The sequence below is a fragment of the Oryctolagus cuniculus genome, chromosome 18, assembly GCF_964237555.1.
Source record: "Oryctolagus cuniculus chromosome 18, mOryCun1.1, whole genome shotgun sequence".
In the NCBI taxonomy this organism is placed as follows: Eukaryota; Metazoa; Chordata; class Mammalia; order Lagomorpha; family Leporidae; genus Oryctolagus; species Oryctolagus cuniculus.
The window spans coordinates 37,084,528-37,106,282 of NC_091449.1; the positions used below are offsets into that span (position 1 = coordinate 37,084,528).

At 35.2% G+C, this 21,755-nt stretch overlaps 1 protein-coding gene across 7 annotated transcripts in view; it reads right to left on the minus strand.

The window, feature by feature from the left end:
* Positions 1-21,755, minus strand: part of RPGRIP1L (RPGRIP1 like) — a 108,717-nt gene that overhangs the window by 64,909 nt on the left and 22,053 nt on the right. For all 7 annotated transcript variants that reach the window (XM_070063543.1, XM_051847146.2, XM_002711567.5 and 4 more), the window contains 8 exons: positions 18,797-18,902; positions 16,648-16,794; positions 15,140-15,213; positions 9,111-9,250; positions 3,208-3,314; positions 2,893-2,943; positions 1,941-2,120; positions 941-1,058 (listed from right to left, as the gene is read on the minus strand). In XM_070063543.1, coding sequence (XP_069919644.1) covers positions 941-1,058; positions 1,941-2,120; positions 2,893-2,943; positions 3,208-3,314; positions 9,111-9,250; positions 15,140-15,213; positions 16,648-16,794; positions 18,797-18,902 — 923 coding nt within the window. The remainder of the gene's footprint in view (positions 1-940; positions 1,059-1,940; positions 2,121-2,892; positions 2,944-3,207; positions 3,315-9,110; positions 9,251-15,139; positions 15,214-16,647; positions 16,795-18,796; positions 18,903-21,755) is intronic.

The following is a 21,755-nucleotide window of genomic DNA, read 5'->3' on the forward strand; positions in this document are numbered from 1 at the left end:
ACTTTAGTTTTAAATATGATAAACATCAATTAGTATAACTCATGAACAAAAGGTCTTTGGGATCCTCAATAATTTTTAGGAGCATAAAATTACTATTGTCATAGCTCACTAAGTATTGCATGGCAGTAACATTATACAGCGACAAAGTGCTGATCCTTGTAGAACTTACATTACAGAGAATATAAAACTCCAAAAGCTGAAGAATACTCACTGAAGTACTTGAACATGTATTCTTTGAGTCCCTGAGAGGAAAAGGGGGTAGTTACATGTTGAGGCAGTGTTTTTCAATGTTTAGTCTCACACCTGCATCTGGGCAGCATGAAATTATTTCTAAATACACAGAATCATAGGCCCCAGATCTCTAGGGTTAGGGTCCAAGAAGCTACGTGTTGAGTAAGTTCACAGCTGCTGAAGGCTGGAAATCACTACTTGGGCATTTACTCTCAAATGGACGGATGGCTAGGAGAGATGAGAGCCCGCTGCCTGGCACAGGCAAGCACTGAGTTAGATTTCGAAGCAAGCAAAGTTAGGCCTTGACGTCAAGGTAGAAAGGAGGTTTAGGCAGAGAAAAGAGCAAGAATAACGACATGATGGTGGGTGTGGGTTCTGAACAAGATTCATCTGACAAAGAGGAAGCAGACCTGGCTGGCCGAGGTTACAGACTGTGCAGAAGAGAAATGAGAAAGGTGGTGGCCAATTTGAGTCTATGGTACTTTAAGAAGTACTTTGAAATCTTGCCTACAACACTAAACCTAAAAATAAGTAGGAAATTAAGAAAAATTATTTAGAAAAGAATCAGAGGAAAACTTCCTTTCTGAGAATTTTGATTCAGAAAAAAATATAGTGAAAGGACATGATGAGTACAGATTTGGATGACATTTTCAACTCTTACAAAATCCATTCCTTAGTTACTGTGGCAAAAAAATTGTGTATGTGATACCTTCTAGTTTCTGGATGCGCGAAGCCCTGATATCAAGAAGATGAACATATTGTTCCAATTTGAGTTCATGATCTTGCTGCAAATTTTCCATCTTCTGGGTCACTGTCTCAACTTCCATCTAAAAAATAAGAGATAAAAAAGTTCTAAAATTTATGATTAGTTCCATTTTTATTATTAGTTCAGTTTTATTTTTTTTAAGATTTATTTTATTTATTTGAAAGACAGAGTTACAGAGAGAGGTAGAGACACAGAGAGAGAGGTCTCCCATCCACTGGTTCACTCCCCAGATGGCTGCAACAGCCAGGGCTGTGCCGATCCAAAGCCAAGAGCCAGGAGCTTCCTCTGGGTCTTCCACATGGGTACAGGGGCCCAAGGACTTGGGCCATCTTTTACTGCTTTCCTACGCCATAGCTGAGAGCTGGATTGGAGGAGGAGCAGCTGGGTCTAGAACTGGTGCCCATGTGGGATGCCAGCGCTTCAGGCCAGGGCTTTAACCCGCTGTGCCACAGCACCGGCCCCTCCTTTTTTGTTTTTCAAAGCCACTGTGATTCTATCACTTTCTAGATCTAGGGGGTCACTAGGAGCTACAAACTGTAGCTTTCAGAACTCAAATAGCATATAGTTCAGAAACTTATGCTTAAAAGTGTTCACGAATCAGAAATAAACTCTGGATCCCTTTTTATGGTGGCAAATTTCTATTCTGTTAAAACCTAACATCATGTGGTTGTGGCAGGACTTCAGGAAAACTACCGCTCATTTGCAGAAGGTGTTCACAATGACAAAAATGAGTTTGCTGCCACTATTTACTCCCTAAAATCAGGGACTTCAAAAACTTACTTGTTTCTAAACTATTTATTCAAAGGACCTAGTTCAAAGCTAAATTTCACAGTGTGGTAATATATGATAATAGATTAGAACAGAAGGTAGCACACAATATTTAGAAAAGTAACTTAGTATATTTTATAGAAAACCCACCCTCTGGATTAGTGTATTACATTACCTGATAATCTTTATTAATTTTATGTTGCATAATTAGCATGTTTCTTGTCTTTTCGAGTTCTTGCACTGTTTCTGCATGAGTCGCTTGAAGTTCTCTCATGGAACGTTCTACATCTTGATTAATTTTACTATCTACTTTCTCTAAGAAGGAAAGGTCTCCATTTTTTTGTTCTTTTTGAGCCTAAATCAAAACATGTTTTATTACTGAAACAAGGATTTACAAAATTTGACTGTGTGAATTAACATATATATGGAAAATACAATCATTAACTGAAAACAGATATATTTCCATTTTTCCATCAGGAATAAGGTAGCCTTGATAAATATATTTGGATAGACATGTGGTACAACTAAAGATAAATAAAAAAAAATCTTACTATGTTAGGCCATAAAAAATATTAAGTTCATTTATTTCTAGTTCTTCATGTGACTAAAATCTACACTATGATCTAAAGGGAAAGAAGTGTATTTTCCTGTGTTTTCTTGTAAATATCATAATATTCTAGAACTGGAAAATATCTTCGTACTTATTAATAGTTCAGTTTTTTACTTAAGAGAGCAAGAAAGTACACTAAGGCCTGCAAGGGCAGAAAGTTACTGATCTGTTTTATATTGAGGCAGGTAGAAGTAAAATGTTATATTTAAGCAAAGTGTTTTAAATAAGAATTTCTGAGGTCTATTTTAATATAATTTTGATGTCATTATGAAATATGCATATGCTGTAACTAAATGTCCTCTGACCACACTCCTGAGTCTTAGTAGAGTTGATATGTGATGCAATACATACACATATATATTTATATACATATATGTGTGCATAAAGGATGCACTAAATTTCAGAATATGTATGAATAATTCATTCTCTAAACAGAAGGGTTACAGATAAGGGGTCAATCTTCTGCTGAAACAGTTACACACAGACACAAGATCCATGGTGAAGTTCAGAAAGTTACCTTTAGAAGTAGGAGAGCTTCACTCAGTTCATCAGCATTAATATCACTCTCCTGCAACAGAGTAGGTATAAGCTCACAATGATGCAACCAGTAAGGTTATTCTTATGGAACATACGTTGCCTAATACCATGGATTAATACACTAAGTAAAAGAGCCATTCCAACTATTCAAATATGGAACATAAGCTACCAGGTCCCATAAGTTGATATAACTAAGATACTGATTTTTTTCTTTCTAGTATATTGTTTTCTCTATGTATAAATACAATCTGGATTAAAATTTTGGGTTTATTTCCTAAGTAAGAAAATAGTTCACCTGATTGTAAAACTTCATGAGGTTTTTAAGTTCATCAAGCTCTTGCTTTTGTTCCAGATACTGTAACTGTAGTTCTCTGTTCTCTTGCATGAGTTTTTCATTTTGGTCTTTAAAAAATAAAGTCAACACAATTAGAAAGGTTAAGTGACAGTTAGGTCTAATCGTACATTTTAAATTAATTAAATGTCTGTTACACACCAAGCTTGATCTGGTGTTGTTCTGGTCAGAGAGGAAACTGAGCTAGCACCTAGACAAAGGCAGCAGGGAAATGAGGAACAAATGAACACTATCATGTGTCTACCATATGATTCACTTGCTTACCGAAAACTTAAGGCTTAAGTTTATAGTATTAATACAAGGAAATTGTGGCCTCTGGAACTTCAAAGAAGCATTCTATTTAAAATGCCTGAGAATATGTTTCCAAATCTAGGACTTTTACTTACTTATTAAAGGTCTTGAAAGGCATGCAAAGAAAAATTTTTGTCTTAGTTTTCTAATTGATTTTGAATTCTCTTTTTCCCATTTAACATAAAGTCTTTGTATTAAAACAAGATAATGGTGCCAGTGCCGTGCTGTAGTGGGTAAAGCCGCTGCCTGCAGTGCTGGTTCAAGTCCCGGCTGCTCCACTTCTTTTCCAGCTCTCTGCTATGGCCTGGGAAAGCAGTAGATGGCCCAAGTTCTTGGGCCCCTACATCCATGTGGGATGACCCAGAGGAAGCTCCTGGTTCCTGGCTTTGGATCAGTGCAGCTCTAGCCACTGCAACCAATTGGGGAGTGAACCTGTGGATGGAAGACCTCTCTCTTTCTCCCTCTCTGCCTCTTCTCTTTCTGTGTAACTCTTTCAAATAAATAAATAAATCTCAAAAAAAAAAAAAAAAAGATAACCTCTCTGATAAACTCTCAATATTTGATTTAATCAGCCACATTTCCAGCAAATCTGCTATGGTGGGAGAAATGGATTCTCAACCAGTGCACTGTAGTATTACACATGATCTTAGCCAGCCAAAAGGCTGAGAAGCAATGCACTGTAGTATTGATGATAATCATGTGTTTTTTCTTCACTGAATTCAAGCCCTTAATTAGTAGGATATAGATGTATAGCAATTGTTAAAGAATGGACATGGAGGGGCCCGTGCTGTGCATACCGGGTTAAGCCGCCACCTGTGTATGGGCACCAATTCGAACCACGGCTGCTCCACTTTCAATCCAGCTCCCTGCTAATGCACTTGAGAATGCAGCAGAAGGAGGTCTAAATCCTTGGGCTGCTGCAGTGATGTGAGAGACTGAGATGAATCTCCTGGCTTCAGCCTGGCCCAACTCTAGCCTTTGGGGCAATTTGGGGAGTTAACCAGCAGATTGAAGCTCTCTCTCTACAAATCTCTCCCTATCTATAACTCTGCCTTTCAAATAAATAAAATAAACCTTAAAAAAAAAAAGAATGGATATGGAATAGGTTTGCCTTGGCATTCATTTGCCAATTACCCACAAGCAAGAGTATAAAGCTACACAAGGAAGGAAATTCATAGAGACTAATTTTGCACTTCTTGCAATGAACATGTTGAATTCTTTTTTAAAGAATAATAGTTAGCTATCAAATCTACTGCACTCGTTAGTCTCGTGTTCTTAATGTACTCTTCACTAGAGTTCACTGCTGAAGTCACTGTGGACTCCCTGTGGACTAATTCTAAACCACGCCATCCAAAGTGTCTTCAATCATTTCATCCTGCTCTCAACGATTTATGTTTATCATAAGTCTTCGATTTAAACTGTACATTTTTGTTTCCTTTTCTTAAAAAAAAAATCCACACATTTGCCAAGAATTCTTTCCATGAATGCATTTGCATACTGACTGCATTTTATTCCACAGTATATTTCTTTTATAAGGTCTTGTGTTCACAAGCTATAAATACTACATACAAGTAAAAATTTTAAATTGAAATAAAAGCAGGAAACAAGATGTTTAAAAAGAATGGACTAATCTGGGCATTTTAATGTCAGATATTTCCAAGCAATCAAAAAAGTTTTTTAAAAACTCATGACCATTGGGTACATATAGACATTTTAATATCAAACATATAAGCATTTTTATCTTACTGATAGACTGTTACAAGGTTACCCTGGAGTATATCCTGCTTATATCTAGTGAACTAAAAGAATTTCCAGATGTGAACAACAACTGGAAGTTCTGAAGGTAAAAATCAAACACTTGTCTTTAAATTAAAAATTAGGATTAATTATAAATTTGAATTCTTGTGAGATCTTTTTTAGTTAATGAGTAGAACAAAAGTGTGGAGCCCTGTAATTTGTGTTGGTGAGGTTAAACAATGTCTAGACTGAATGCCTAGGCAACACAAAGAAGGTAAGTGTAGTCAGTAGGATGTAAAACCAAAAGTCCTAAGTACCTGTATAATTTCATTACCTAGACAGCAAAACTTTTAGGGGTTCTAAGAGTGAACAAAGTATAAAGAACATGACTTTCCCTACCTTAATCCAGACATGTTATATTTTGATTATTATTTCTATGCTTTATATTTTCTATTCTTTCAATTTTTAGAGCAGGGCTCCTAAGAATAAAATGCTAGTAGGCATAAATAAATGTATTTAAATGCTTCCACTCTTTTCTGAGCTTTTGTTTCAACAACTTTGTCTCCATTTGCTGATATTTTTAAAACTAGGGCCTTATCAGTGAAAAAATTACTGGGTACCAGTAACATTGTTTCCACTGAATTTTATGTGGAGTTATCCACTAATATTTTTCCTTTCTCCAACTGTTTACTGGGGATGTCTTTAAAAAGTACAGAAACATTTTAGTTCAAAGAGGAAATGGGCTTGCTGAAATATAATATGAAAAATCAAAGCACGTTGTACAAGATGAAAAATAACCTCCTTACCTTATGATTTGACAAAAAGCAGGTTAAGCTAAACAGCATTTTATTCGAATGAGATAACATTTCACTCTTTTAAAATTATGTTCTTCCAGCACACTATTAATAAGCAGAGTGCAGAGAACAATTCAACTAAACAATTTTCAGAGTGCCTTTGTGCTAATATCTTCAGCTGTGATCAATATAACCATATGCATTATGCTGAATTATGCATTTCAGCTAAAGATAGAAAGGAACTTTCAAAAGCAAGCCCTTAAACACATGCAGTTAATTTAAGCATTAACCAAATGCAAACTGCATTTACATATCCTTCCCCTACATATTCACACAATCTGAAACTAATTTGTACCTTGAATAAAGAGGTGAGTATTCTCTAAAAATAATTTGCCAGTTAGATGAATGACTACAAGGAGCCAGGGAAACATCTTCTGGCAAAGAACACTTGATACATGAAAAGGTAAATGTGTGAAGAGACTTCAAAGCAAAATTAAACAGTTTGAAAAGCTGCAATACAAAAGGAACTTTTGAAATATTAAAAGATTTCCTTAAATAGACTATTTCATTTTTTTTGGTTTATTATTTGCCTAGTTAAAGAATGTTAAAGGAGGTGATATTTTCTTAAAATTTATTATAACTTTTTTTTTTTACAAAGAAACACACACTTAAATACCTGAACTTATAAATTTGAGGTTTTGCAGAAGAAATAACTGGAAAATAAGTTGTACTTAAAAAAAGATCCAGTTCTAGCAGTCTTTCCTTAGAAAATAAATGGATAAATGTGTATAAAGATGCTGTTTCTGGTACTCAAAATTGAAGCTACTTGAAGATTCATCAGTAGAAGATTGTTAAATAATCTGTTACATCCACACACTGGAAAACTGTAACAGCCATTGTAAGTGATGATGATATAGATTTATATTTATGCTCAAGGAATGATTTCACAATAGCACAAATAAAAAGGCACATTATAAAATAGTATCTATACATATGGAAACAACTCTGAAAAGAAATACATGAAATGCTAGCATGGACTACCCTGAGGGTTGTGAGACTGAGTGGATTTTAGAATATTTTTGTTTACCAACTTTTTCTTCTACCATAGTGTATATAAAGGTATTTTCATTATTCAAAAAAATTCCCCAAAGATATAAGAACCAGTAAAAAAGATAGGGAATGGACTAGGTGAACTAGTTGTTAATGCCCTGGCAACTGTAATACCTCACATATAACTGTCAGAACTAACAACAATAAACAGGTTTGAAAACAACAACAAAAACCCTAAGATTTGATCCCTTTAAGAAAAGTTTCTTTCCAGAAACCAATTTAGAAAAACAGTTTTGGAATTCTTGATACCTAAGAAAATACAGAAGGTATAGAAATACAAAAGGCTTATTTCTTTTCCTTTTCCTTGAAGAATGAGTAATGTATTTCCACTGGAAAAATAGAGTATGAATATAGAGTACTTCCATTTTCATCAGCGATAAGAATTTACTGAGCAACTACTAAGAGCAGTGTTATCTATTCAATACTGCACAATAAAACCAGGGACCATGTATCTTTGACATAAAAATGTTTAACCACCAGGTTAAAAAAACATAACACTATTTTATTTCACTTAAAATTTTCTAGACAAAAAAATATGTAGACTGCAACTTTAAAATGTTACCACTTATAGAATGATCCCATTTTTAGAGATGTTAAGATGTGAAAAAAAAAAACATTTCTTTTAGTCAATGAGTTAGTCATTGTGATCTAAAGAAATATATGAGTACTAACTGGAAACATAACTTTTGTTTTTACTGAGTCATATTACATTTTTAAACATTCTCATGCAACTGAATTGCAAATGTTCAAACGGAGCAACATTATTTTCACATTACTTGGTTTACTCAGGGGATGAGCAAACAGATACAACACTTGAAGCACATGATTCACTTCTCTGTTGTGCACTGTATATGCAAGTGTGAGTAATACAGTAATTCAGACACTGCTGTAATTATTGTATTTCCAAGAGATGAGAGCAGTGAGATCTGTTAAACATGAAATCTAGTAATGATTATTATTTTAGCAGCAGATTTTGATAAAGTTTCCTAGTATTTATGTTTGCTTCAGAGACGAGAATAAGACACCTCATTATTGGAGAGATTTTCCCTGTCCAACCTGTCCAAAAGAGCCAGCAACAGCTTCCTCCAGCCTGCCATCGTACATGCTCTATCCCCCAGCCCCTCACTGCACTGGCCGCCACCTGACACTTCACATGTTTATTTAATTATTGTCAGCTTAGCCCTGGTTCATTTCTGCTTCATCAGGGCAGGGCAGGTTTTTTTTTTTTTTTTTACAGGCAGAGTGGACAGAGAGAAAGGTCTTCCTTTTGCCGTTGGTCACCCTCCAATGGCCGCCGCGGCCTGCGCGCTGCGGCCGGCGCACCACGCTGATCCGATGGCAGGAGCCAGGTACTTATCCTGGTCTCCCATGGGGTGCAGGGCCCAAGCACTTGGGCCATCCTCCACTGCACTCCCGGGCCACAGCAGAGAGATGGCCTGGAAGAGGAGCAACCGGGACAGAATCCGGTGCCCCGACCGGGACTAGAACCCGGTGTCCCGAAGCCGCTAGGCGGAGGATTAGACTATTAGAGCCGTGGCGCCGGCCCAGGGCAGGTCTTTTGACTGCTTCACCGCTGCAGCCCCAGAACTTAGTGCTAACAAGCTGGTTCTCAACAAATACTTGTTGACTGATGAATAAAGAAAAGCTCAGGAATTAGGAAAATTAAATACATTAAAGACAACCTGAATAAGAGCAATCTGAAAAAACAACTCCATGGCATATATGCTAGGCTGAGTGAGGGAAATTTTAAGCATTAACCAATAAATTCTTGAACGTGGACGGCTGTTAATATGGGCTGTTTCCTCAGCACACAGAGTGACAGGCAAACAGTGGGCATCACAATAAGAACAGACTGGTTTGATGAATAGACAGTAGATGTTGAAATGAGTAAGTCGGTAGCTAACTTATATGTACCTCTTTCCATTTTTAATCTGTCAAGGATTTCAGTTTTGTCTGTTAAGTCGCATTTTAAGGCAGTCTCGAGCTGAGCAATCTGCACTTTCAGCTGCTGTTCCTGTAACTTCCATTGCTCTTCATGGGCAGCACTGAAGGCACTGCAAAACACACGTGACACGCAAGGAAAGCTTGGAGATCAGCTTCAACCGAAAATAATAAAGAGAAAAGCTTTTAGTGGCACCGAGACCACTGTCATCATGTCTTAGGAATTAAGTAAACATATGCTGGTCTGCTGCTGTTGAAACCAAGGCGCCTTTCTCAGGCTGCGGTTAGGGAACATGAAAGAGTTTGTGGGATGAGCAAAGGAACTGGCCTTAATTTAGAGCTCTAAAGTCAGAAAAGTTGGCAGTATGCAGCTTTTGTGGGACTAGTAAAGGAATTCAGATACTGTACATACTCCAGAGGAATCCACAATTCCCAAACCTCAGCAATTGACATGGGACAAAACCGTCCTCTCCCACTTAGAAACCCTCTTAATACAGAGAAAATGGACTTTCCACCCGATCTTTAACTCTGTGAAACTTTTAAAGAGTCTGTTGTAATAACATGTTCACAAAATACTGGCCACAAAACGACAGCATACAGAACCACAAGACAGTAATTCTGATACTGATTAAGAAGTAGTGATAATGCAGTTTTTGTCCTAAAAAGCCACAGGCAATAGGATAAGAACAAACAATTCTACTTGTCACACATGAATGGGAGTAATTCCAGTGCTCTGTGCCTGATAAGAATGAAGACAGAACTATTACTGCTCAATGAAAGTATAGCATTCAAACTATGCTTAAAATCTGCTAATGTTCAAGAACACACCTCCCACTCCCAGTCCAATCGCCTCTTTATCTCTTCTTTTGGATCTCCAGCTTCACCTTGGTCAAAATGGACCCCAACTGTTCCTGTGCCTCTGGGCTGACTCCTGCAAATGCAGAGTGCAACTGTGCCTCCTCAGTCAGGCTTAACCCCATGTCAGCAACGCCCTGCTCCCAGATGTAAACCGTGACCCATTTGCTACATTCCTTTTTCCATGAAGCACGTGAATGATAATAAAGTCTTTGGCTGGAAAAAAAAAATCTGCTAATGATCAAGACCCAGCTTATCAGGAGGAAGAACCGTTTGAAAAACAAGCAACCAAAGGTATACAATAAATATTCCTTTATGCCAGTGATTCCTAAATACTGGTATAAACTCCAGTACTAGACTAGCTGCACTAACAGCACTTGGATTTAAAAATGAAGATCCCAGGGCTCACAACTTCATATTTTCACAAAGCTCCCAGGTGATAGCCAAGTGTGTGTGTGTGTGTGTGTGTGTGTGTGTGTGTTTTACAAACTGATCTTGAACTGTATTTCAGCAGAAAACCATTCTGAAGCTTGACAAGACTGAATAACCATCAGCAGCTTTGATCCTTCTACTTAAGTTAAACCCAGCAAATGAAACAAAAAATTTACAAAATATGCTTTTATATTGATGATGAAGTAAATGGAAGAGAAATACATTATTGAAAATTGCCTTTAATGTTGCTTCTAGCTAGTCTTGAGGTTTTATTCCAAAAGATATACTTTTCTGGGAGACATAGCTTTCAAAAGAGCAAAAGTATGTATTCATTTCACATTCTGAATATTTTTATTGCATTTAAAATAACATGACCTTGAAAATAAATGGAATTCTAGAAGCTCCTCTAAATATGACATCTGTTTCTCCTATCGGTTTTTTTATTCCACATATGGAGCCTTAAAAATGTATGGATCCAATGTATCAAGATTTTAAATTAATTTTATCAAAGGTACAATTACCTAGATTTACATGAAGCCCAAACAAAATGTACACTTTATATCCTAAACTAAAAAATATTTCTTTACTTGTTTGTTTTTAAAGTAAAGAGTGAACATAATTTCTGTGTCTGGCCAAATTATATTTATCAAACACATACTATTTGAACAGGAATGTGCTTGTATGCATAAGTGTGTGTGTGTGTGTGTGTGTTATTATTAAAAACATGAACCACCCAGAAAAAAAATTAGCATGATGAAATAGGTACAGCTATACATTATATCAGACGCTAAAAATTAGAACCAGTAGTGTTCCAATAGCATTAGTACCAACAAAAAGATCACCAACAGCTAATCTGGCAGAAACATCAGAAACTGTATGTGTTTAAATTAAGAACAATTTAGCAGCCTGGTTTTTCCAAACCCACAAAATACTAGTGTAAATCAGCATAAGTCAATCTGAATTTAGTCCACTGCTATCTTCCCTCTAAATTTAGGATTACATTCCACTGGAGTTTCATGAGGAATTCCTTTTGAATTTACTGTATTCCTCTATGCTTGGAGCCATCTGTGTAACTATAAATGGTAAACCACATCTGGCTCCATTTTCTTTGTAAGGGCTGTGTACATGATTAAATCTGCATATGAGAACAGTCTTTGAGAAACTTTTATTCATGAAAATGTTTCTGTATACTGCCTGTAGTGACAACTGAGGGTAGAATGATAGTTGGTCTTTGTATACATTTCACTATCACATTATGTTGTAAGAGTGATAAAATGTCAGTCTGCAATGAAATGCCCATCGGTGCCTGTGGGTGACTGGCATGTCCACGGTAGTCATGGATTACCATAATGTAAATACCCACTCTTGATCAAAAACACAGTAAGACTGAAAGAAAAGCTGAAAAATTCATCTCTATCCTTAGGTCTTTTTTCCTTCAAAATAAATTCTATGTATTCCAGATACATAGAATGCATCCTAATACGAGAAATAGGGAAGAGTAAATTTTAAATCTTCCAAAAAGTCATCCTCAGCTATTTCAGTAAGAACCTAAAGAAAGTTCAGTACCTATTTACATCAGGATATTTTACTTCCTGAAGGAAATATGATGCCCCAGATACAGAGTTTGATTTCTGGGAATCACTGTTACTCCATCACATGAACTTTCCTGACTCAGAAAATTCTGCAGGGGACAGGTATTCACTTTATGGAAATTGAGCTAAGTCCATCAGCAGGATTCTTAAGTTTTGATTACCAGGTGACCATCACAGAGTAAGAATCTGACCCACCCATTTCTTGCAAGGGTTAATACATCTAAAAGAACATGAGCACTTTTTAAGAACAGGCATTAGATCATTGATCCTCAAATAATTTATACCTTAAGATAATTTTCAGTATATTCTCTGGACCCAAACTCGAATGGACTGAAAAGATATTGGATGGGGGCAGGGAGAGGTGGATAGGTGGAGAGATGTGGAAGAGATGATGAAATCTACATTTTACAAAGTTTTCCAGGTTATTTGTATACATTATTGTTGAAGGACCACTGCATTGGTCACATGGTCACAAAACTATATATGAATTTCAAAAATGGAACAGTTTTATCATATTACAGTATAGAGCTTCTCTCTGAACAACCAGATTTAACTGCAAAAAATTTATTCTGAACCTTTAAATTGAACATTTCTTGGTTATTTCTTATATCAAAAGTGCTTTAGCATACTAAAAAAAGGCTCATACTAAATCCTAACATGAGGGTTTTATCTTACCATATGATTCTCTAATATGTCATATGTCAAGTAATAAACACATTCAAAATTTCATTTGAGAAAGGAAGATTAGAATGCAATCTGCAAATCATATTTTTCTCCTGAAAACTAGCCAATTTTGAATAACAAACAAATGCTTTCCTCTTTAAAACATGCTGTCATTATGACTAACCAAAAGGGGAGTATATGTAGTTTTTGATGAACATTAGTTGTTGGCAGTGATAAGTAACACTGCCATGAAACAAAAGAATTGTAAAGAGTCTCAGAGGTGATGTTGATTTTGTAGGGTTTCTCCAACTATGCTTCTGAAAACATTTTTTTTAAAAAAACACATTTAAGAATTTTATAGTTCTATTTACTGTTATATGTGCCTGCTGAGTTTTGTGCTCACGTGATATTCATGTTTCTTGACATTAAATGTTTCGACATTCATTACACACATATACTTCATATACCTCAATAAAATTCAAGTGTAGGCAGCATAATGAAGTCTGTTTTTAGCATGAAGTGAACAAAAATAAATGTAGCTCAAGTGTAAGACATTGAAAAAAAAGCTCCTTCAAAGTTAGCTTTACACTCTTAGGTGATCTTCTAATATGGAAAGATGAAGTTTTACGGTGATTAATAGGAAAAAAAAAGTGTCTTGTCAAAATTCCATTTATGCATTATTCTCAGCTAAGTTTTATGCTTTTTTAATTCCAAGAAAGTATGCTCAGGAAATTCTCAAATTGGGGAGGCATAGAAAAGTTAGAAGTCAGTCCAAATGGCACTTATTTTCTTGTATGAGTATTCAGACCATGTTAAATTGTTTGAAATTACAAGATGTAAATCAGTATCTGAATGTCTGACAGTTCCATTATCCCATGAAATTTCCCCTTTCATTTAGACAATTTTCAAGTGCCATTAAAATCAGAGAGACAATGAAGTATAGGGGAAAATTCAAATTTTGGAGTCAAAAGAACTGGGTTTTGTTTCTACATAAGAGTCTCACCAGTGTGACTCTGCACAAGTCTTAATTTTTTTCAGAATATTAATTCCTTTATTGATAAGAAATGGGGATAATATCTCTGCCATCCAATATGATGCTGTTCCATCTGTAAACAAATTTGGATTTTTCATACAATTACTAACCACTTGGACATACGTCAATATAAATCTCTGTATTGTTCTATAGACATAGAGATATAAAACAGGATGCATACTACATATTTTAGGTAAAATTAATCACAGCCGATGAAAAAGGGCCCAGGATAAAACAGTAGGTCTAAATGATCCGGAAGGAGGCCTAAGGCAAAGTGCACAGAAAGACTTTTAGCCAGTCCATCCTTGTGGGGAGTCCTGAATACTGTTTTAACTGGCATCTGAACCTACTGTTGGTAACCCTCTTAATTCACAAAGACATTCAACAGGTAGTCGGTAAACAACACAGATGAGAGGAACCATTGTAACAATAATAATGATGCCCAACATTAATTTAGGTAACTTTTCAAAGTAAACCAAAATAAAAGTTAACCTCACTCTTTAGATATGATTTGTTTAACTTACAAAACGTAAATTTAATTTTCAAAACATAAAAGATACTGTTGAAAGTTAAAGATCTGTAGCTGAGATGACTATTTCCTGAAGTTTTATTATACGATTAACAGAAGCAACTGCTGAATATCAGTTGTAGCATTTATTTCTAAAATATATTAAATTTACTTTCAAGTAAGTGTGTATTTATAGTTTATCAAGATCTTATGTTGAAAGGACTTAGAATATCACACATATACACACAAATACCTATATTACTTAACCAAACTTGGCTGTGGAGTAGAATTTTGTTTCTAACATTACCAGAAGGGATTAATTTCTAAAATATAACAATTATGAAACAGATTAAGAAACAAAACTGAAGGAGCCATTTAAAATTTATCTACTGACGATGCTTGTGCTTGTCTTTAAGGACAGGGAGCGTCTTTAGTGGAGACCTTTGCTTTCCTCCCTCAGACTCACTCAGCTGTGAAGCTGGGAGTCTGCTGGAGACACTCAGAGGAGTTCCAATCCAAGCTGCTGCTTCATACCTTCAAGAAGGATCTCTTAAAGTTACTCGATTCCATTTTGTCTCCATTGTCTGCAAAGTGGGCATTCACAATACCTCTATTTCAAGGTGTTGTGAGGAATTTCTAACAATGACTATAGAGCTCAGTGTCTGCGGGCATAGTTTGTATTCAATAAATGGCAACTGGTACTGGCAATTCAGTGAGACCGTTTTCTTAGTGGTGACAGAGGACTGCTTAGAAAAAATTATTATCAATTCCTGAAATGGACTTGTTTTGATATTTACAAAATATGCACATTTCTTGCTATCATCTGTTGCTAATTTTGTAATTAATACTAGATATTCTGGCAACAAATGCTTTAATATAAAAGAGTTCAAATGAAAAAACACATGGGGTCAGGATTTACCTGTTATAAAGTTTATCATAGTTTTCCTTTAAAAGTTCCCGTTCCTTTTCTAAATCATTAATTCTATCCTGCAGCTAAAATGAGAAGAAAATGACACATTAGGTAACTGTCACATAAAACTACAAGGGGGTGAAAAATGTAAGACACTAACGGGTTTCAGTCTTGATTTTTAAACTGCAGCTGCTAACAGGACCACGTACATTGCCTGCATTTAATTCGGCACTGAATTTCTTCAAATTGTTAAATAAACATGAAATTAATATTTCTGTTTTAATTTAGTAAAAGCGTATGCACTGCTTTATGGTAACATGTGCCAGAACTCAATAAAGAATGTGTTAAGAGCTTGCTGTTAAGTCCTGCGAAACATAACAGTTTTTACTTTCCACCATGATGAATTCCATCATTATATTCACTTTATATTAATTTTCAATTGGCCCATAAAAAACAAAAGGCTTAAAAACTCTTTTAAGTTCATGGTTCAAATTGTATCTATCACTATTTACTTTCAAGACTTAATTTCTCATAGTACCTAGAATTTGCAAATAGTTGTGACACATCTTACGAACAAATGAATACACAAATAAAATTATAAACCTTGTTTTATATCAATGAATAACTGTTTCAGAAATAAACAGGTAATTGTAATATCTGTGAGTAAATGTAATTTCTGTACTGTAGGATTTATTTTTCAGTTTTATTCATTAATTCTTCAGTATATTTTGTAGTCAAAACCTTTTCCTACACAATCAGTATACTCTGAAAATTCATCTCCATTCTCAAAATTGTCTTCTGATGCTAGTAAGAGACAGCAAAAGATTCTCCCATGATTAGAACAGAATGTAAGCAAATGTTTTCATTTCCATTCTCCCGAGGAACAAATTTAACAGACTACAGAAAAATACTGGGCAGCTGGGAGACATGAGTAGCAACAATCATAAGAAAAGTACTTAACAACTTCTTAGGAAAAAAAAATCAGATAATTTCACAAAATTGCTGGTATTGCAGAACATAACGCCCATCTCCTTAGAAACAGATTCCTGTAAATTTGCTTTGGTATCTCAAATGACTAATAAGCTGTTACAGTTGAGAAAGTTAAGTTCCATAGTTAATCTGGCATCAGTTTCAAAATGTTATGTTTTCTTTTCACTCAAGGATCTTTAATCCTTTAGATAAACACTGGCTCTTAGAAGTTATAAGTGTCATTGGCACCGCCCTGTCACTCACATATTAATGACCGTATTTTGCTGTGTTCAATACCCGCCGTTTGAGGGGTCTTTGGAAAGGTCATAGCAAACGTGTATTATGAAAAACTGCATGAATTTCAAAAATTTTTGCAACAAAATAAACTTTTAATTCCATTTTTCTTTCCCACAACCCTTTAGAAATACCCTCGGAGGCAGCTTAGCACTCTAAAATAAATCCGATATTTGAAAACTGTATCCTAATTTTTCCAAACATCTATGGAGAAGTTTTAATGCAACAGATGGCTCAACTCTTTGGGAGCTTACCTCTTCTATTCTTCGTTCAGAAAACGTCATGGAATGTAATTGCTTCTCCAGACTGCAGCATTTTAAACGCTGTTCTTTAAGTTGCATATTTAGCTCATCTCCATTTGCCATCAAGGCATCATGGCTGATCCTGAGAGTTCTTTGCTTCTAAAAAACAAGAAAATCTTCCAAATGTTATTTTCAGATTAAGCTCTGAGTTAATGATTGCAATCCTATAAATGAATTTACTCCGGAAGTTCACATTGCACAGCTTATTTTTCACATCACAAACTGTGTGCGTTGTATTTATCTATAGGTATGCTCTCACCGGAGGTGTGACATCGAGAGAAAAGTATGAGGGTGCTTCAAAAAGTTCACAGAAATGGAATTAGAGGATAAGTTTATTTTTGTACAAAAATTGTTTTAAACTCATGCGTAGTTTTTTTCAGTGTACATATTTTCATGAATCTTTTGAAAAGCCCTCATATAGGGTTATCTCAGCACAGTTACATAATGCAAACCGTGTCTGTCCTTTTATTTCCTCCCAGTTTTTAACTTGTTGATAGTGAGCAGTAAGTAAATTAGTTACTTTTCTTTTTGCTGTAGTTACAGTGGTTAGACGTGCTGTCTAAAAACGCTGCAGCACGGGTTAAAAACACTGACCACAGCTATTCAAACTGAAAGGATTTGCTACCACTCCATATAAACAGCCTTAGATAGTTGGGTTTTAACCATAATATGACAAAGTTAAAAATTTTAATTAAGTACAATAATTATAAACTCTTAATTTTAAAAAACACTATTTATGCACATGCTTTAATAAATTTAATTATATATAAACACCACATACTTCTTTTATACATACAAAAGGCAATAAAAATCTTCTCATAGACACCATATGATAACAACATGTACTGCCTCAGCTGCTAATTAAAGTCATTTAAGCAGCTAGCTCTATATTCATTTAAAAGACACATGGCTATTGAACTACTTCAGGTCAATTTTCATTACTATTGGTATTATTATAGAAACTGTTTTCAGCCAGTTTTTTCTGAGCTTCCCACTTCATTGAGGCTGTTAGCCTTAGCCTCTCAAATCTTTACCCTGTGTGAATTCCCAAAAGAACTGTACCTGTGCTCCAGCAGACACTGGTTATCACTGGTATTTAAACGAATATCTGGGGTCATTGTTAAATGGAAATCAAAATAGATAAAGCGGTAAGATGCACAATCATTTTTCATCTCCTTCCTTAACTCCTCATTTTAGACACGGCTTTCAACTACCTGTATTTTCAGTTGTCCTCTTCTATCTATCCGTAGAGACTCTAGCATTCCCACTCTCTAATCAGTCGCCTCCTTCACAAACTCTCCCATCTATATGGAAGGTGCTTTTTACTTGGCATTTAAGGAGGTTCTGAAAAATACTTAACTATTTCAATAGTGAATTTAGGCATCAGATGACCCTTTACTTCGCATCATTTACTACTTCCTTTGTCTCAGAACTTCAAAGAAAGTATTTGCTTAGTATAAAATCTGCTCATCTGGAATGTTTTGGAGTTCATTAATTCCAGAACTTATGTTAATTATGCAGTGCTGATAAATAGGAGCCCTCTGACGGCACACTCCTGTGGGGCCATGGTCCTTGTGGAAACAACCAAAGGGATGAAGAACCCCAAGTATTGTCAACCTGAATTGTAAAGGTTTAAAATAAATACACTGCCAGTTGACATTACAGGTACTCTAATATTTTCTGATAATGGCAGTAGCAAAAAAATTTCTGTATCAAAGAAAGATTTAACAGAACGTGATTACTGATCTATTCAGAACTTTGTTCATGTATGCACAAGATTCAAACTATATGCAAATACAGCAGAATTTTCAGTGTCATATGCCCATAATGAATTCAGAAAAAAGGAGTTAAAATAAATTTTTGGCATGAGATGATTTACAATAAGTGCATTTAAGCTAACAACAATATACATAAAGAGTTCAGTTCACTATTTCTTTAATTATAATAAATACATGAAATGAAACATATTTGACAATAAAGAGCAATTTTTAGACATTTTTAGTGTTATGAGTGTTATGACCATTCTACTTAAAAATACAGCTTGTGCTTTTGAATCTTTTCCATGTATGTTTCATCAGAGTACAATAAATTATCACAGTACCTCTTGAAGCTGAATAAATTTTCCTTCCATTACTGAAAGAGCATTGCTTTTCTCCACTAGTTGTTTATGGAGTTTAATCATTTCTACATTGTCTCGAATATTTGACCTTCAAGTTGTGTTTAAGAAACACAAGAGAAAAAGAGACAGAAACAAAAAATTCAAGTTAAGAGAAAAAACTCTATGGCATATTTGAATTTTTCAATTACTATTACCTAGAAAATATTTATATGCTTGCATATTAATCACTGAAGTTCTAGGTTGTGATAAACACAGACAGATACTCAAATCCAACCAATAATCATTGTTGAAGTTTCAGAGACTCAGATTCACAGAGAATGAGGGAACCCTCAACTTGATGGCTATAGCTACAGATGATAATACACAGTTAAAATCATCTTGGAGCATCCTAAAGCATGGCATGAAAATACATCCGTTTTTTTAGCAGAGCAACTGGAGTACCACCAGAATTTACCTTTATTTTAAGGAAGACTGTTGTGCTACTTTTCCTTAAATGAAAATTACGCAATGCAAGCACTCAACTTTCCACCACTCCCTTGAACCAAATGCTATCAGAGGATTACCATTTATTGGAGTTTCCTCTTGGAGTTTAAACTTTTCAAAATATTTCCCAAAAAAGTGACTTAGCATTTTATACTAATAATGCCCAAAGCTGGCATTTAAATATGTTGCAGATGTGCCTTTAGCTGTAAGAGATCATTTGATGTCCACAGGGTATACAGAAACTCTATCTGCTGCAATACTATTTTGTATTTTTCCTACTGAGATTAAAGCAAATATAGAATTTAACAAGAAGATCTTGTTAAAGGTTAATCATAGATCTAAATGAATACCTGTTTTCAAAGGACATTTACCTTCCTGATAGAAAAATTTCCTTAATGCTTACATTAAAAGTACAAAGCTTGATTTTAGACATCGTCTTTTAAGAAAAATAAATATAAAATTTTTGTTTAGGGAATTAATTCAGTTGTAAAGTAAGTGATTTTACTTCCAAACTTATCTAGTGTACACATATTGGAAAAATTGTCACAATGCCCTACTGGAACCAGAAAATGGACTACAAAGCTTACACATCTGTAAACCAGCTGAGGACTTGAAATACTTAATTTTCCTCTTTGATATTTGAAAGTTCATTGTATTTTGGCATTGGACAGTTAGTTGTCCTCACATAGAAGATAAACAAGTCCAAGATCCTGGATCTTGCCCAGGGTACAGTCTTAACACAATGTTAAAATAATTATGTGACTAAAATGTGTTCTCTAGTAGTTCTGAGCACATACTCAACAGCACACTTACTATCGCTCCTCTTAGGACTGCCTTGGTATGCAAAAAAAAAAAAAAAAAAAAAGTATAATACTAAGAAAGACTCCATCTAAAGTCTAAAGAAAAATATTAGTTTTTTCATATTTAGAAGCATAACTATAATTTATTCATTTTCCCCAGAATTTCTTGGTCTGGCCACTCAAGAATGAATGACATTTGTCAATATGAAGAAACAGGATGTGATTCAAATAATTTAAAATCTTATGTTTTTCAGTTGTCTCTGGTATTTTGTCTTAAAATGCTAGTATTTTCTATAACATTAAAATATTTTGAATAACTACTACTTAATAATAGATTTTAATTTTGAATTTTCTTTGCAACACAAAAGTCAGCAATTTCATTTTAAAAACTTTGATTGGTTTAATTACTAGATGCTTGCTTGAATGTTTTCCTAAACTCCTTGGAGATTAAAATTTTCAACATATTGCTAAGCAAAGTGATAAATCATTGCATATGAACACTCATAATATCCAACAAGTGCACAGAAAAAGCAGTTATTTAGAAAACAATAATGTGGAATTTAAAGTCAGTTTGCTATGGAGTATGCCATTTCTGCATAGATGTAAAACCTGCAAGTCTTTCATAATCAGTTTTTAGTATCAGTTTTAGGGACTGAATACATATATTATTATGGCTGCATATTTTTGAAGTGTAACAGTGAGAAGAAAAGGAAGTTAAAAGTGCTGTGTCACTGATACAAAGTACACTGACAAACTTGAAAATCAGCAATATGATGAATACAGTTTGGCCTTTAAGAAGTCATACAATGAAAACCACCCCAAATCTGACAACCAACAACATTTTTCCACAGATGAAAGATGGGAAAAGAATAAGGCAGCAGTGAGAATGAGGACAATAGATGTCATGAAAAGATGGCAAGGAGTGTGAGAAAGATGGAGCTACAGTCATTGCTAAGTGGCTGTTCCTAGACCTGTATGCTGTGGAACAGGCAGCAGGTTGGTCTCCTGTGAGGAACAGGGGCTTAATTTTACGTTTGTTTGTTTTTTGAGTGGAAGGGGGCAGAGGGGGAGGGAAGGAGAGGGGGAAGAAGGGAGGTGAAGGGAGAGAAAGAGAGAAAGCAAGCTCCTCCATTCACTAGTTCACTCCCAAAATGCCAATGGCCAGGGCTGGACTGGGGCTGAAACCAGGAAGCAAGAACTCAATCCAGTTCTCCCAAGCGGGGGTTGGACTCAACTACATCAGCCATCAGCACTGCCTCACAGAGTCAGTCTGGGCATTAGCAGGATGCTGGAACCTAGAAGAGAGCCATGTATGGAACCAATATGGAACACAGGTGTTCTGTCTGGTGACTTTAACCACTATGCTAAACACCTGCCCAATGAGCAATATTTTAAGTGACCTCCACATAATATTTTTTTGCCCTCTTCTACACACTATGATGGGAACATCGAATTTTCAGGATGATGACGTAATAGAAAGAAGGCATGGTAAAAACATTCAGATGAACTATGACAGACATGCACCAATTCATACATGCTGCATTACACATGATGAAATGATTTGTAAGCAGATATTAAGCACTCTAATTAAGTGCTGTGTAAAAATAAATTCCCCAAATTTTCAACAAGGACTTTGAAAAAACTATGAGCAATTAACT